Source organism: Varroa jacobsoni, unplaced genomic scaffold (assembly GCF_002532875.2).
Source record: "Varroa jacobsoni isolate VJ856 unplaced genomic scaffold, vjacob_1.0 scaffold_448, whole genome shotgun sequence".
NCBI classification, from domain to species: Eukaryota; Metazoa; Arthropoda; class Arachnida; order Mesostigmata; family Varroidae; genus Varroa; species Varroa jacobsoni.
In genome coordinates this window covers 88,174-104,721 of record NW_019213350.1, presented here as the reverse complement: position 1 = coordinate 104,721, position 16,548 = coordinate 88,174, and the positions used below count along the sequence as shown (strand labels likewise).

Genomic DNA, 16,548 nt, shown 5'->3' with positions numbered 1-16,548 from the left:
CATGAAATACTTAGAAAGTTAACCTATAGCACAGTATACGAAGCATGTAAAACTTAAGTCTATTGTGTTTAAACTGTGTTGTGTTACATTACTTTTGACAGCCTACGTTCAAATTATTATGCTGAAATGTGTGTATTATTACATTTAACTATCGTTTATCGCTGCGAAACCTCTTTGCATCATGCTTGAAGCAAGTGTGCCTTGAAAACTTCTGAAAATGTATTTTAAAGTTACCCTGATCACCTCATTTACTTATTGTCATAAGAACTTTCTAGGCGCTTAATAGATGGAGGTATAGTTCAGTCAAGCCTGTACTTCATATCAGTCTCCACATCGGGACCAGGATACCGTAAACGGTATTCTTCCCGGCGTCTTCGGATTGGAAAGTTGATTTTGAAATTATTAGCTAACGGGTCGAACACACAAGTTTCCTGAACGGTTTTTTGAAAATGCAGAACGATGCTACAAAAAGATCACCTCGAATTATAAGAATTGGTTCGGCCGCCTTTTCGGGTTTCTTGTTTGGTCCATCGTTCCTTGTGGGCCTTACTTTACTTGCCCGAAACGCAGACATTCTCCTGCTGTTTCTGTCAGCTCCTTTTTTGAGGTACCCTGATGCATCACTTACGTCCAAAGAACAACTTCTCTTCCAGACACCTCGGGTTATAAAATTGTTACGATTAAAGATCGCTTGTTAGTGTCGTTTAAGCGCTGCAAGTCGCTCGATTGGCACGATATTCATTACCTTCGTCAATGCTAAAAGTCCTATTCTATAGTCAGAGTCCACAATCGAAGAAAGAAAGGCACCCCATACTTTGTCATCAACCAAAAAGAAATTTCTTCTTGGTCGAACGTATGAAAAACAAAATAGCTTACCATATCACTATATAATAATAATAATAACAGTCACCGACAATAATCACTGGATGGCCTTATAACGCTTCGAAATTGTTTTTTACACGTTTGTCGGCAAGGTATCGATGTCGTCAGGTCATCATCTGGCCTGGCGCGTCTAGAAATAAAGGCTGTCTACCAGGTTTAGGTAGCGCAGTTTTTGAGATGCTTTCTATAACTCACTGTATTTTGTCGTAGTAAATCATAATATGGCGACTCATTGATTGTAATACAATCATCTCAGGCCTTTCAGTATCTACCTATCCCGATTCGCTGAAACGGTAGAAATTCGAAGTAGAGATTACGGTAGTTGTCGGATTTAGACAGAGTATCAGCGGTATTCGAAAATATCAGCGGCGGCTAGTGAAATCAGTGAGAGAAGAAACCAATACTTTTCTACTTACTGACGTATACCTAATAAGCTACATTTTATAGAAAAAAAATTGCCTGCGACATACAGATGTGTCCCTGAATTTTTCCTGTGTAAACATTGCACATGCTAAACAGGACAAACGTACTAGTAAAGGCGAAGTATCCGGATGACTATTTTTTGTTCGGCTATTTAAAATGTACATATAGCATAACTGTGGAATATTTATAGCTCGTTCTCAATTAATATTAAAAATATGGATTTTGAAAAATTCATTCCTCGAGTATGTCTATGCCCCATATATCTGAAGCTATGCTAACGCCAGTACCGAAGGTGGCATTGGAAATACAGATATTCATTTTAACTATTATTTGATGCAACTTATTGACTATCTTTGCTACACATTTGTACAACAACCAAGCGCCAAATCCGTCAACAAGTCCTCCTCAATCGTAGGACACTTACTGCTAGTAAATGATAGGCCTACCTAGCTCCCATACTTGCTTCAATTGTAAGCCTAATTTTTTGCCCGGCCAAGATACAACTGTGACCCTTACCTTACTTACCTAGTCGTCATTTGAAAAGGACACGGAAATCGTGTAGTTAGACGTCTGCACTACGCCGGGCCGTAACGGAAACAACATCTTTCCAGCGATTACACGGTTACTGATTTCTTAGCTACGATAAGATTAGCTAACGCTTAATAAATACTACGGCAATTCAATAGCTAGAATAGATAATATTTAGTTAGTTTAGAAGACTAACTATTTGATGGTTATATTCATCGTAAGATTATGACTTGAATATAATTTGCCAACGTATTGCCCCGAACGAGTTTAACGTACGACACATACCAATAATTATATCCTTCCGTATTATTATTATTGTTATTATTTCAAGTAATAATATTCTAATTTACGAAATATATGTAAATATGTGTGATAAATAAGTAGAAGTTTAGTAGTCGTCTTTTTGTTTGACAGTCATCACAGCGTCTTTGGTAGCTTGTATGCCGGCCAGAGGGTTAGAGTGATCCTCGCATTATCATTATCTTGAGGTTTTTGCACTTTATTTTTTCTTTCATATTATTTTGTTATTACGTATTATTATTTGTATGTATATATATATGTATGTATATATATATATATGTATATGTGTGTGTGTTCCCTACTCCTTGTAGTTTTATTTGTTGGCATGTTTTTGTGAGTCGTTGATTCTCTCCCTGTTGTCAGCAGTTTTCAGTTGAGAGGGGGCACTTTGTGAAGCATCATATTGGGTTTTGTGTGGATATTGTGCAGACACTATTTCCTTAAAGCGTATTGAAAGTAGCGAACGCGTATCTCCTCTCCGCGGTAATATAATCATATATAGCTATATATTAACTAAGCCGAACAAAACTTCTTAAAAGGCTGTTGCAGACGCGGAGGAGATCTTCAGCTGGTTCATGCTTAGCTCTCCTGGGGTCGGATTATGACTGGTCATTTTTCATTGTTCCAATTCCGCCGGGCCACCGATGTAGGTTAGCTCACATTGTAATCAAATGTGATACGCACCTTGTTGTCCTGTTTCGGCCATATAAAAAGGACATGAAACCATTGTTTTTTCGACAGCCAATCGGCAACAGGATAAGATCTAATGTTTCTTTGCACACCGTTAGTGATCGGCAAAATGTTTATTGAAGACTTGAACCTGTGCTTATTGAAATGATGTTACAGGGAATCACATCACTGGTTAAAGTCGAGAGTTGGCATCGAGTAATGCCAATATTACGATATATAGCCTTGGATAGAACGAAGTCAGAGTTATTAAGGGATGTCCTAGCAGCAGTATATTGAATGAGACACGGCCAACAGCTCAAAGTCATTACCATTTATTCTACGCTTCGCACATTTCTCCTACAAAAAAAAAGTCATAATAATAAATTATTCAGACGTTTAATACATTTGTATCAAATCATTTGAAAAGCTGTTAAGCCAGACAATGAGATACTGTCATCGTGCCGTCAAACAGAACTGCTAAAGGCTAGAAAGTCGGGCGCCGTCATCATGTGTAATTACAGGCCCGATTCCGTCACAACCGCAGAAGTCGCCAAGTGGCAGTAAACTCAACCTGTCACTGGGTTTTCTCATTCCAACCGGGTGCATCAATATAATATACCAGTCGTATAAATATACTAATATATCTGTGATTTTACAACTAGTAAGTGATTTGTTAAAAATCGGCTTTCACTTCTAACGGCGCCTATGTGACCGTTCATTTACTAAATATCAATACACTTTTTTGAACTTACCCGAAAAAAAAACCTATTTTCTCACATTGTTTCTAGCCATATCTCGAAATAGTATAGTTTTTTAGACAATAATATAGGTAAACTGAATCACATGTAATTCTGTTACTTGGGACGCCTGCCCTGAAATCGCTCCTACAAGCGTCACATGTGGAAAATGATTGAGATCATTCGTCAGCGTAACATCCAGTAGCGTCGTCCGAATTCTTACAAATCTGCGCCGACGGACTGAAGATAAGCTCCAAGGGGCAACGCATTACTTTTGGTAAGCCAGCTGTACAGTACAAAAAATGCCGGCAGTCCAATGGATGCGGAAATAGACCAAAATCCTTTGGGCAGGTCAACGGGATCGGAGAAGGCGTCGTTGTCGACGCAACAGGATACAGAAAACGTCCAGAATTCACCTAGAAATAGGACGTCGGGGTCCTTGTCACTTACTACAGAGTGATTAGTTGCTTGGTTTATCGACGTATTTGTATACATTTGTCACAATTGGAAGTCTACCCTATAATTAGACCGTATTTAAGTTTATTCGTTACTTTTTTCAATTTCTTTATGTTAAGTGACCTTGTGTTAGTAAATTGCGTCTTTCTGTTACTATTTAGTTACAATCTATGTAGTGACAATTGAATCCTGTGAATAAATGCATTCTAGATGTTTACGCTTTTACTCTTTCTTTCCTTAGGCAAAGTTCTTTAGGCAAAGACTGCACCATCCTATGCATTAAGTGGTGAAGAGGTCATTTACCTTGACACACTTACCTCGTCTTCATCAGAATCCTCTATCTCGATGTCATTATCTTCTTTGTCCGCCTCTTCAGCAAGCTTTTTCAATTCTTCGTCGTCCTCTGCTGAGTCTTCCTAGAAAAATCCGAAGTACTTCACATGAAAATATCGATACAAGGTAGGCTATACTTCAGCGTTACGTCGATCGAGAAGTAGGTTTTAGCGAATCAAAGGAAAACTCAGAATCGATCCTTTCATGTTCGCTCTGGTCAACTAATGTAAATTACGAAGAATGAATTGCCTTTAATTTTTAGTTGGTTTTTAACTAAATAGAATAATTTTAGACCGTAAGAAATCTACGGGAATAACTAATCATCTATTAGCTAATAAGTCCAGCCAAAAAGTAGTTACTCATCGATCATAAACGCGGTGATTCCCAGTAGAGCCTATTAATATCGGCGGACACTTTATTAAGATGGCCTAGACAGAGTGCTTCGGAATCGACCTAGTTTTAGTTCACTTTTGTCTTTTCCCTTACATCGTCGTCATCATCAGTGGCAGTCGAAGTAGTTGCGAGTGGGCGTTTGTATTGTGCTAATGGTTGTCGGAGCGGTGGTAAAGCGGTGTCAAGCGGCTTCTGGCCGAACGACTGCCGATTGTAATTTGTAGCATTCTCCTGGACAACCTGGCGTGTCCGCACCATAAACTCCTTGGACGCTGGCGTCTGCTCGCCTTCACCCTTATCGGAAATCGATCCTTTTTTATCCTCCGAAACTGGCTCTATCTCTTGCCAATTTTCGCAACGTTCTTGAAATACGCAGAGAGGTTGCGCGTGATTCCAGTCCCCATTTTGGCATCGCAGGATTGAATGGCCTACCACAATGCAAAGTATTAGGGAACACAATTGGTTAGCGATTTATGTTAAATATGCGAGGTATTGACAGCGAGAAATATATATAATCCTGCAAGATGAGCATTTTGTACCAATAGAGCTTTACAAAACTTTCTGCTTGAAAGCTCACGTGTGCAGTTGACAAATGGTAAAATAATTATTGAAATATAGTTTGTATTGAGGTCCTACCGAGCAGCCTTCCCGGCGGATCGCAAGCGAACACCGCAAGATCACCTTCGACCATATAGCGTAGGCCTTCACGAGCCTCAAAACCACCGCATCGTGCCTCTCGCGTCATAATTCTAACGGAACGCGTTTCGAACACAAGATTCGATACATTCGTTGTACAAATAAACTCAGCGTCGAACTTAGGTCCCGTGTTAAAAGAAAGCACCTTGGCGACTGCTGAGCTGTCCTCAGCCTCTGAAACATTATATACTTTACGCTAATAGCTTTAAGTTTTTCCTCTCTGATTTCTGATTTGACGTAACGTTTCTGAGCTATCAACAGTCCAGATTCGGAACTGTTAATCCATAGATCAAATATTACGTCGATAGAGTTTCGATTCAAATTATCGGTCTTGCTCTCGCGTACAATATGAATTCTTCAAATCTTGATGCTTTCCATGCATTGAGTCGTATATGTCTTTAAAAGTTAGCAGCTAAAAAGTATACATTAATTCAGATGGATGAAAATTTGTCGCTTTGCTTGTTGAAGTTTTGCAAAAAACACTGGCATAATAACGTCAGGTATGTTTCTTCATTAGTTCAATGTCATCCACAAGTACCTGCTTCAATAATAAACACGGGATTGTGTTCGTCTAGTACTGTGTAGTTGAGTGTAGGCATTAGTTTCATGGGACTGATGCATTTGATCACAACATCAGACCTCGGCTCAACGTAAAGTACACCAAGTGGGCCGAATCGATATGTGAAATCGAAATCCAATACAACTCCTTGAAGACCTGGAAAGCAAAAAAGTTCGGTGCTTTTAATGGAACAAATATTACAAACAAAAAGCAGCTTTTCTATAGTTTCTGCTAGTTGTGACGTCCGCAGAGGGCTGCGCCTTTTGATGGCAGTCCTCATCGATCTAGTAGTGTCACTCACTTGATCTCTCCGGTACGGCACATACTGGAGGCGGCGATGTCCAATTGCCGTTAATGCACCGGGCTTCCCCAGCACCGATCCTCTGGACACGGCCGAGGTCCAGGCAGTGGAACATAACGTCGGCGCCGTGCGGGAGAACCTCATAGGAAAGAACTCGACTAGAGCTCGCATGGGCGATCATATCACCAGATAATTCAGGTAGTTGGCATGGAAAAAGTAGGCCCCCGTCTTGTGTACCATCCGCCTGCAGTTTACGCCGGTGGCCTGACGCGCAGAAAAAACCAATTTTGATATGGTTTGTAATTGAATTATTCTGTTGGTAGCAAAAAGGAAATTGTTGTAACATGTAATTTTTAGATTGGACGACCACTTATGCGTGTTAAGTGCGTTAGCGACATACATTCTAGTTTATCTTATTGTTGTTAACGTTTCTAAAAAACAAACAATAATTGTAAATTTCGAGAGAAGGTTGCATTGTATTTGTAGCAGTAGTTTCTACAGGGACGATTTAAAGGTCTATTATAATTCTGTCACGCGTACAAGTATTGATAAATATCTCTATGCTGAAATCTGCGACAATCAACGAATTTGCTATACTTAGCTCGCTACTATTTAGGGTAAGTACTGATCACTGCGACTAAATAGGATTTGTCTAAGAAGCTGAATCTTAACCGTGCGAATCCTTAGTATGCAGCGAACGTTTTTTTTTCAACCTTGTGCGTTCTGGAGTTGCAATGACGTGCTACAATCGTACTATAGTCATGTTGGCCACTTCCAGAGGGACTGCAGAGATAAATACCATTTCATAAATATAGTTTACCAAATGTTTTTAACAAATAATTTAAATTGTAGATGCCAAAGAGTACTGACTTGTAGCGAATCAAAAGTTGTGTAAGTAGTGTAAAAGAAAAGGTCTTTACATCCATGATAAGCGCAGATCGGTGCAGAAACGTCCCACTGGCGGAACTGCATGCAGTTTGCAGATTCCGGCCCTAGAAGTATCGATGACGACGGGCATTCAAAATCCACCCTAAGCCATGATGTCTGTGATACGACTAGCCCGCTCGATTTTTCGATCGGGGGACATTGAAGCGCTACGGAAATGGATGAAGTGAGGTACCGCAAGACACTTTTAGATACATACTGGTTCAAGATCGTTGACAGATTAACGGGTGAGAAAGTTATATCTTTGTTTCTGGGTGGTTTGTATTCATAATAATTTTTTCTTAGTATAATTTTTCAGTAGGACCCATAGAGTAAATAATTTAGTTTAAAGACATACGTCTTGAGATGATTCTGATGTGAATGTCGTCCGTCGTATCAGAACAAGTAAACGTGGCATTTGTATCATTTTTAGCTTCGAACTTGACGATTACGGTTACTTGGCCAAACGATACCCTCTCTGAAAGCAAAGACAAAAGACGGTCGCTATCTGCAAGTTATCGCAGTTCAAAACGGTAATTTTTCAATCATTAACGATCGTTCGATTGGTGAACTGAAATACCGAGCTATTGAAATGTGTGTATGGTCTCGTCGGTTTTATACTTCCCACTATGAGATTTCGCTTTTACCGTACAACCTTTCGTTTTTGTCGGCTTAGCGATATTTCGCTAGGTTCACACCTTAAAATTGATCGATCTGCATATAGGTAACACTGTTATTTTAATTCTCATGTATAAAACTTCACGAAGTCTCTTACGGCTCGTGTGGTAGCACCCTGGAGCTGTTAATGATACTAAATTTTAAATGAAAATGAAACGAATTTTACCCTTTATTATCATGTTGTTTCATCTGATAACTATTCGAATGTTTAGGGTAAGTTGCTAGTTACTTTCTGCTCGTATTTTTTTCATTTGTCGTTAATTAATCGTAGCGATTATCTTTTCTCCATCTCTGTCTAACAACCCCTTTTTGGTCTTTGACAAAAACGACAATTGCAGTAACAAAATAGACATAAGAATGATTTATCCTCCCAGTCACCGGCTCTGTTAGATGCACAGCGTCGTCCCCGTCGCCGTCGTCAGGAACATGCGATGGACCAATGCAGCTTTGAAAAAAAGACAGTAGGTTAATTTAAAGACAATGCAACAGCAAAGGCCTTACTGCTGTTATAGTAAAATCTGCTATTGCTTCTATCATTTTACGTAAACGGCAAAGTGGTCGCCAGATGACCACTAGCTGAAAGATAGGAACACACAGTCAGTCCAGTAATGTTATATATAAAATGTCATCTTTTTTTTTTTCAAATATTCGTAGATCAATCACCGATAGCAACTGTATAAACCGATCGTACATGGAAACTAACAGTTTATGATGAGCAAGAAGGTTTAGTGACACAAAACACAATAGACATGTTGCTGCATGCTTTATACAAATCAGCCCGCTAAGCGGTGTGCCTCTTTTTCTATACTGTGCAACAATTCACTAGATCGTTTGCATGCCCATTAAGTGCATACTCTCTGAATAAATAACAATGAGATGATTACATTACTTAGTTCTGAAGAGCCTGCACCGACCTTTGGAAATAATGCCTGATCTTTTTGGTAGATCGCGCATGGCTTCAGAATGTATTATAAACAGAAAGGTTGAGATTTCTGAGAAAGAAAAGGTGAGACTCCTGAAGTTCTTTTTGCACAGACCGCTCTTTGCCTCGGAGGTAAAATTCTAATGCTTTGCTACGTTGCCCCTAATTCAAATAAAGATAACTGCCACTGCTTTTATCTAGCGAGAGAAGCATAAATAACCCAAACCTTACACATTGTAAACCCACTTTTGTCCCCCCACTCGACAATGTAGGATGTAAAAGAATAATGCTGCAACTCATTTAGGGCAATGTCTTATGAGTACTGCGCTAGATAGCAGGGTCTAACACAGCCGGTTCTAGGCTGCGCATGACGTCGAGCCTACACAACTTCCAGCAAGCTCATCTGTGTAAGACCATTCTAGACCGGTCCACTTACCTTCGATGAAGACGTGGTCAACTTTGCCCACCCACTGCCAAGACGGACGATAACTTCGACTAAGGGCATGGTAACAACTCATTCGAACTTGAGAGCCAGCAAATACAACGTATTCACCTCCTGGACCCAGAACGTACTCTGTATCAACTAGCGCGACCAAGCGGTTTGCTGAAACAAATAGCCAACGATAAGGAGAACAATTGTGACAGATTTTCATGTCTTGCTAACGCATACGGCGTACCCTGGGAGTTCAGAATTCAAATTATTCATTTACGTTCACTTGATATGATTATTTTCTAGCGTTCACTAACGCTCAAGACTATAGCACCTCACTTGAATGATTTTCTACGCCTATCGTATGTTTCGCGAAGCCTTAAGTAGATCACAGTTTCTATTTGAAGACTCTAGTCCTTAAAATCAGTGGCACAATATCGGTCGATTGAAAAAAACTGTTGCTACTTTGCCCGAGTGCAAGTGCTTCCTACTCACAGATGAGAACAGCCTCGCAGTGCGGTATTTTCTCGTCGAACTTTCCATTATTACATCGTACGCTGTTGGAACCGACGAGGCGGTAAAAACGTTGAATAGGACAGTGAAAACGCAATTCAGAGCCATGAGGGACGTACTCCTCCCCGGTCAGTGGCCGATTGCCGAGATGCACCTTAACTGAGTACGACGATGAGCCTGTCAGGTTGATGTAGCATGGTATGCCAAGCTGCGCCGGCGGCCTAGATTTAGCTAGGGTAGCGAGTCCAACAGTGACTGAGTCGTGCACGGCCAGTACACCTAACCCAACAAAGAGATGACTACAAGCGAACAAGTACAATCAGACCTTTTAGCACAGATCGTACTCGCACGCAGCTGCGGGTCCGCTAGTACACAGAACATAACTCAAACTAATTGTTCAGTTGCGATAATTCCTACTTCGTCTGGATAGGCTACTGATGCTGTGAGGCTTCATCTGGGTGCAAAAGAAAACCCAGTATCTATATATATAATCCCTGTAAATATGCAAGCTCGCAAATGAAGGTGTCCGAAATCCTTTCTCGAAATATATTGCAGGATCCGGATGTGCCATAATATAGAATAACTCACCATACGACATAGAGTTGTATAGGCGCCATTGCGCCGCTCTACAGGAAATCCAAATCTTTGATAAGATTCAAGCGCACTTCGATAGAGAATATGGGAGAACTCACTTCAAATCCTAACACAAGTTAAACCGTCCGGGACTTTGCACTGGAACGGCACATCAACAAAATACAGCAATTAATACAAGGGGACGTTTGGTATTTTTCAGCACGGTTTTCGTGACATCTCTTTCTATCGTTATGATCATTAATGCTAACGGACCTTTTAGCACTAGTACTGTTGCACAGGATCAACTAACTAAATTTCCTTCAATATTCAGCTTCTGCCTGACTGCCTGCCTGTGTTGTTCAGGATGCTTACTGATCAGAGTACCTGTTGTCTTGGCGCGGGAGTAAGTGTGAGCGGACGGATAGATAGATATATGTAGGGATGGACGACAGCCACGACCCCTGTTGCCGCCGATGTGCGCAGGAAAGCGAAGGCGACCGGCGAAGTCCGGTGGGGTCCCTTCCCGTTGGATGCTGTCCGTTGTCACTGTCCCTTCAAGCGCGGGGCCAGTTCACTGTAGTGGCTCGTTTCGCCTTCTCTCTCGACGTGTGTCTTCCCTCAACTATTGCTGCCGGTACTATGGTTGGCGTTGCCGTTACGACCGCTATCGGGACGGGACGGCTACACCTCCGACTCCCGAGGCTTCTGCGCACCGCGCAGTGTGGTCCATCACCACTCCGTTGTCATTCACTTCAGTGCGGCTGTTCCATCCGTCTGCTACGTTATAGACTCTGCTGCTGTTGCGTCCATTACTGTTGATCTTCCGCTAGTGAGCGAAACTGCCCTGTTAAGTTTCCTGTCGATGTGCTCTGTTTTCGATCGTTGTCTCTGCTACATAGTTTATAGTCAGCTACTTGACTGTTCACTCTTCCTTTCCACGATGACAAAGACGATACGTGAAAGGCGTACCGATGAGAGCTCAAAATATGGCTACGGCATAAGGCGTAGCACGGTAGCTGCGGAGAATGGTGTGGCAGGACAGCTCGTTTCAGTGCTCTGCTATGAGTCTACGGTGCTGATTGTCTTAAGGATGGCTTCTGCTTTTTTCCTCGATTAACCTCCAGAACTGTTCACTAATGTGGTCCGATATACTGGTCCGGTGAAATCGCGATGAAGTTGCGGTGTGTTGTCTTGCTCACCCCTTATTGTTGGTGCCATTACGATTTATTCAGCGGTCGTCACAATGGAGTATACGGCCAAAGCTCTGGGCAAACAGGTAAGCGGCTTCTGTAGGCTAGCAGCAACTACAATGCTAGCAAATGCTGCAAGAAAGCAACAACAGGCGGCGCTAGCAGTTCCGCAACATCAGTGTCAACAGCCGACGTACGACAACAAGCCGAAGACGTCTGCAAAAAATAGCGAACGACCATGAGTAAAAACGAAGAGGAGACGATTGAAGGGGAAAACGAGGCAACGAAAACGAAAATATCACCGAAGAAGTGTCACAGCCAGCAAATGGGTGAAGAGACAGCGCCAACGAAAGAAACTATAGCGACCAAAGCTCACTGAATCAGCAACAGTGACGATTCCGACGGTAACAATGACAATCTACCGTCAACAGTGAGCACGACAGGGACATAAAAAGAAAGAGCATAACGATAGGCTGTGAGGGAGCGGGGGGTAGAACTGGACAGCAGTTTTCCGCGTGCGGAGAACAGGGAAGGGGTACGGCAACAAGTTGAACAGGCCGATTGAGCTAAGAATGGACAAAGACGAAGATCGCGACTGAAAAAATATTAGCCACCTAATGAATCCGGCTGCCAGACAGGAGATGCGACGGCCTAGAGGGTGAGACAGACGCGCATACAAATAGTGGTATAACCACCAGTAAATGGTACGGGGATACTATCTAAGTTGCAAAATCCTCAAAGTAACTGACCAAATAGGGTCTAGACACTTCGTCACTCTATTGTCTACGGACCTGGGAGAGCCTAGGTGCCTAGACTAATACAGCTTTGACCCATACGTCAAACAAAATCACATAGAAACAAACGAAAATGTTCAATACAGATTTTTGAAATGGCCTAGACGCGTCAAATTGTTTTGGCGTTATACAGTTTAGTATCCAGATGGTTAGCTAAGCTAAATCTCACACACTAAATAGAATGCGAAAGCGTTTCATTATAGAATAAAAACAGTCAAGGCAATCTTTGGATGTGTTTTCTTGTCAGAAGCTTATGACAGATCAAGATGCAGTCTTATGTAGTTGAGCATTCATTTCAGTTGAGACATACTGAAATCTATCAGAAGAAAAACACGAGTATACGATATTTTGAACTCCTAAAAAATCGTAGACTCTAAATTTTGAATACGGTGTCACGCAGTACTTTGTTCGCTTACTACGCCGCTTCTAGATAAAGCAAATCGTTCTTACTGTATTTAGCTCTGTCACGCAGAGTCAACAGGGCTTAAAAAGCAAGCTTAAAAAGCGCAATGAAAAAAGTGCCGTTTTTTTTTTTACAAAACAGCTCTAAAAATAGCTGTTAGTAAACGTCTTGTAGGTCTTATACGAGAAAAAAATACGCTATACAAAATTAACCATAGGCGAATACACTTCGCTGTGAAGATTGTGCTATCTGAGAGGAAGGCGACATGGATTTTCTGCGTATTGAACAAATATATAAACCTGCGAGGGGTGCTTGCAAAATCTGAACACAAGACGAACGTAAATCGTATGGGTCAATCTCATGTATACTACTGAAACAGATCCTGGCAAATCGCTGGTTCTGCCGGAACATTCATTTCCCAAATGTATTAGTGTGCCATCTTCTCCCAAAGAGTGTCTAGTCAAAAAAAGCGCACATTTCAGGAACGAAAAAAAATCTAGACATTTTGGGGGTCATTTCATTGGGGGATTTAATAAAGGGGCATGTTATATCTAGTAATCAATACGAGCACAAGACATTACGATGCAGATGCTACCTCAGTTCAGTAAATACAAGTATTATTTTCAGTTGTAAATAAATAGCATGTACGGTGCCAGGATAAACCTTGGATGGCCAACACTCCCACAGCCAGAGGCAATAGGTTTAAGAACACCTTAACAAGAATGTTAATGTAATTCATTCAAATGTAATTGTACTGTAGCCTTTGAACGATGCACATATTCAAGACAGTATTCAAAGCTTTGTATTTATGCTGCGCTAGTTAGTACTACCTAATCAGTAAAACAGAAAACAAATTACGTTTTAACACGTATACGTACGCGTTTAAGACAAATAGGGTTGGCTGAGTAGGCCCACAGTGGGTAGGTTAAAAAAACTGTTAAATATAATAGACTTGCATTTTTTACTGCTAAAACAGATGCTGATTACACTCTAACTTCGCTGTTTTTTTTTTTTTTTTTTGTTTTTTTTTTACAGAAATCTAAAATAGTATGTTTTCATTAACTTCTGTTTTCTACAGTTGAAAGCTTCTTTTCGACCTGACCTTTCGAGAGTGCAGTTATGGCCCTCTTAGCTTCGAGTCACTCACGATCTACCCAGAAGAATAGTTAATCGATATGTTTAATAGCATCCTGCTGCCGATAATTTTGAGGCATAGTTTTTTAGGAAACGAAGTAACACAGTAAATAATACCTGGATCATGTCTGCCTTTCAGACTTAACATCTTCACCCGTCCTAGAAATGTTGTTTTTGGCGACTCCTTCGGAACAGCAAAGTACTTAAGCTATTTCCGCTAACTTCTCAAAAACCAGCTACGTGCAAACTTGGTAATTATCCCCGTTCGTGAACACCTGCAAATATCGAGAAGTATCCTTTAACAGTCAACCATATATATTTATATATATGTAAACTTAATAGGCAAACTTAGATACCTTAATGTTTAACTTATTTCGTTGAGAAAACAACCTTTTTTCCGAAAATATTTGTCTTCGCTGTTACCTTAAATCAGCTACGGCTGCTGTTTACAAGCACTGCTATTAAATCCGCACCCGCCAATAAGTCGCAAAGGGTTCGTCGACCTTGCTGATTATGAAAAGCGGCTGTAAGTGGCGACAAAACAGCCTAGATATCAATAATACACGGAGAAGATGATCGTAGTTTATGGCTACTTGCTACGTATACAGTTGTCCCCCTATGCGACGTGCTTAAGCAATCAATCCAGGTATTTGTTGGTTAGGGAGTGAGCTAATTCAATGGCCAAACTTAAGCTATGGAGCGACAGACATCGATGCAGACAGCGGTAATTCGAACGTTCCTAATCAAGTATAGCGGCAGAAGCGAAAGCGTACGTTTGTTGGGCTGACGGCGCCGACGGAAGCAGCAGCAATGACTACCGAAGTAGGAGGCTCTAATCAACGATAACCAGATACGTTTTATGCTGCTGCCATTTTTTTTCCATTCATTTGATCAGCATGGAGATGAATGGAAACAAAAAATAAAACAACAACAACACGGGCCGAAATAATAAGAGGACAGAAACAAGATAAGGACAAACAATATATCTCAGCAACATCGTATAGATGCTATTGTGGATCCTCTTCTTGTTTCTCATTTAGGTCGTCTTCTCATTATCGTTATCCGTAAACGGCCATTCCTTCCCAGTGGGTTCTCAGTCGCGGTCTACTAGCATGACTTCACCAGACAAACGCGACACGTAGGTCGCTCGAAGGATCTGAACGAAAAAGGAGACGGGAACGGGATCAGGAAACTGGACTAGGCTTATTGCGGCAATGTATTCTACATTATATAGCGCTGCAAGCTCTATGCAGTTGTTTCAGTGCGTTATCGTCATCTTCTTTTATGAGGCGCCGGCTAACTGTGACCCGCTGGGCCCCCGGCTACCCGCCTGCCTGTTGCCGGGTTTTTCGGGGTGTGCTCAGGTCATCCGGTGGCGACGTCGGTGCGTCCAGCCTGCAACCACTGCGTTTTCGCTGTACTGTTGTTGCTGCCGCTGCTGCTGTTCCCGTTACCGGATTGCGTCGTCTCAGTGTGGCTCTTTTCGTCTGCGTCGCCTGCTGCTCCTTCTCGCTTCGAGACGAACAGCGGACAATCAGCGGCAGCTAGACACGAAACGCTATGGACGGATGAAAAGACTAAGGGACACACTCAGATACGTCGCTGTGGCCACTTCTATAGTGACCGTCACCGGCAACAACCACCATCACTTCGATAGCCACTGCGGTCAATCGGCGCCTTGTGGGAGAGAGGACGAACGCAACACCAAGATCTAAGAATAAAGTAGACAAATGATACACATGCGAATAGAGTTGAGGCCAACGAAGAGGCCCACTTCGGAAGAGGGAGCCAACCACCTAGCGACTGAAGCAAAAACTGACCCTTGAACACTGGAAAAGGGGTAGTGATAACAACAACAATAACGACAATGGATGATGACGACAACGACAACAAAGGCAACAACCACGATAAACGCGACAACGATGTCAACAACAATAGCACGTTCTACTTCGGCGGCGAAACGAGTGTCAAATGGACAGAGCAATGGAAAGAAAGAAAAGAAAACAGGCAGAGAAATAGAAAATGCTAGTGGCGGAACAACGGCCAGTCAGTCAGTCAACGGGATGAACATAGCTCTACCACGTGAAACTGAATTAAGCCAATCGCAGCGGTGCGTTGATACACCTTTGTCCAGGGTTCAAAGGCGTCCAACCAGGCAGTGTCAGAAGAGAGTCGAAAGTATGGCTTCAGCTTTACGTACTGCTGCCACTAGCGCCGGCGCCGCCGCCATCGTCCTGCGAGTTGAACCTGCGGAATACGTGTCTATGGCACGACGGCCACTGACGCAAATGGCACAACCGGTTCATTTTTTCAGCCGAGCTCCTTTCTTCTGCGTGGCTATTATACTCGGCCTGGTCCTCCCGGGCCGGTGCACAGAATAAGGCTGTCCCGATGTGTCCATCGACGCATGTGTCTAAGTGTGCATGTTTGGAATGAAAGGAATGGACTGACATGAGCGCGTAACCTGCGGTCTTACACTATCGCGTTTAGAGCGTTAGAAGGGTTTCAATGTGTGTGTATCTTCATGTTCTTCTATGTATACGTATATGTGTAGATGCATTGTCCACATAATGGCAGCCTGCGAAAGCCGCGAACGAATCAAATAGCTTTCTTTCTGCTTTGCTTGGCACAGCTTCTTAGCTTCACTGTTATTTTTATGCGTCTGCTTACATACGGCTTTCTGCGTGTGTGTGTAAGAGTAGATTGCTGT

The 16,548-nt window shown here is 42.0% G+C and overlaps 1 protein-coding gene across 4 annotated transcripts; it reads right to left on the bottom strand.

Moving 5' to 3' along the window:
* Positions 1-2,121: 2,121 nt before the first annotated feature.
* LOC111260515 (uncharacterized) lies at positions 2,122-14,047 on the bottom strand. Of its 4 annotated transcripts, none has more exons than XM_022833340.2 (13): positions 13,956-14,047; positions 10,702-11,723; positions 10,333-10,476; positions 9,727-10,043; positions 9,238-9,405; positions 7,560-7,679; positions 7,198-7,371; positions 6,278-6,541; positions 5,956-6,132; positions 5,358-5,591; positions 4,815-5,149; positions 4,313-4,411; positions 2,122-3,955 (listed from the first exon to the last, which is right to left on the bottom strand). In XM_022833340.2, exons 3-13 carry the CDS (start codon positions 10,359-10,361, stop codon positions 3,719-3,721), a joined length of 2,154 nt encoding a protein of 717 aa, XP_022689075.1. In that variant the 5' UTR covers positions 10,362-10,476; positions 10,702-11,723; positions 13,956-14,047; the 3' UTR covers positions 2,122-3,718. The 4 variants fall into 4 exon arrangements, 2 of the variants coding, with proteins under 2 accessions (XP_022689075.1, XP_086824500.1); XR_015311099.1 differs by having other exon boundaries at positions 3,817-3,955; positions 4,313-4,407; XR_015311100.1 differs by having other exon boundaries at positions 3,899-3,988; positions 4,313-4,407.
* Between the last annotated feature and the right edge of the window lie 2,501 nt (positions 14,048-16,548).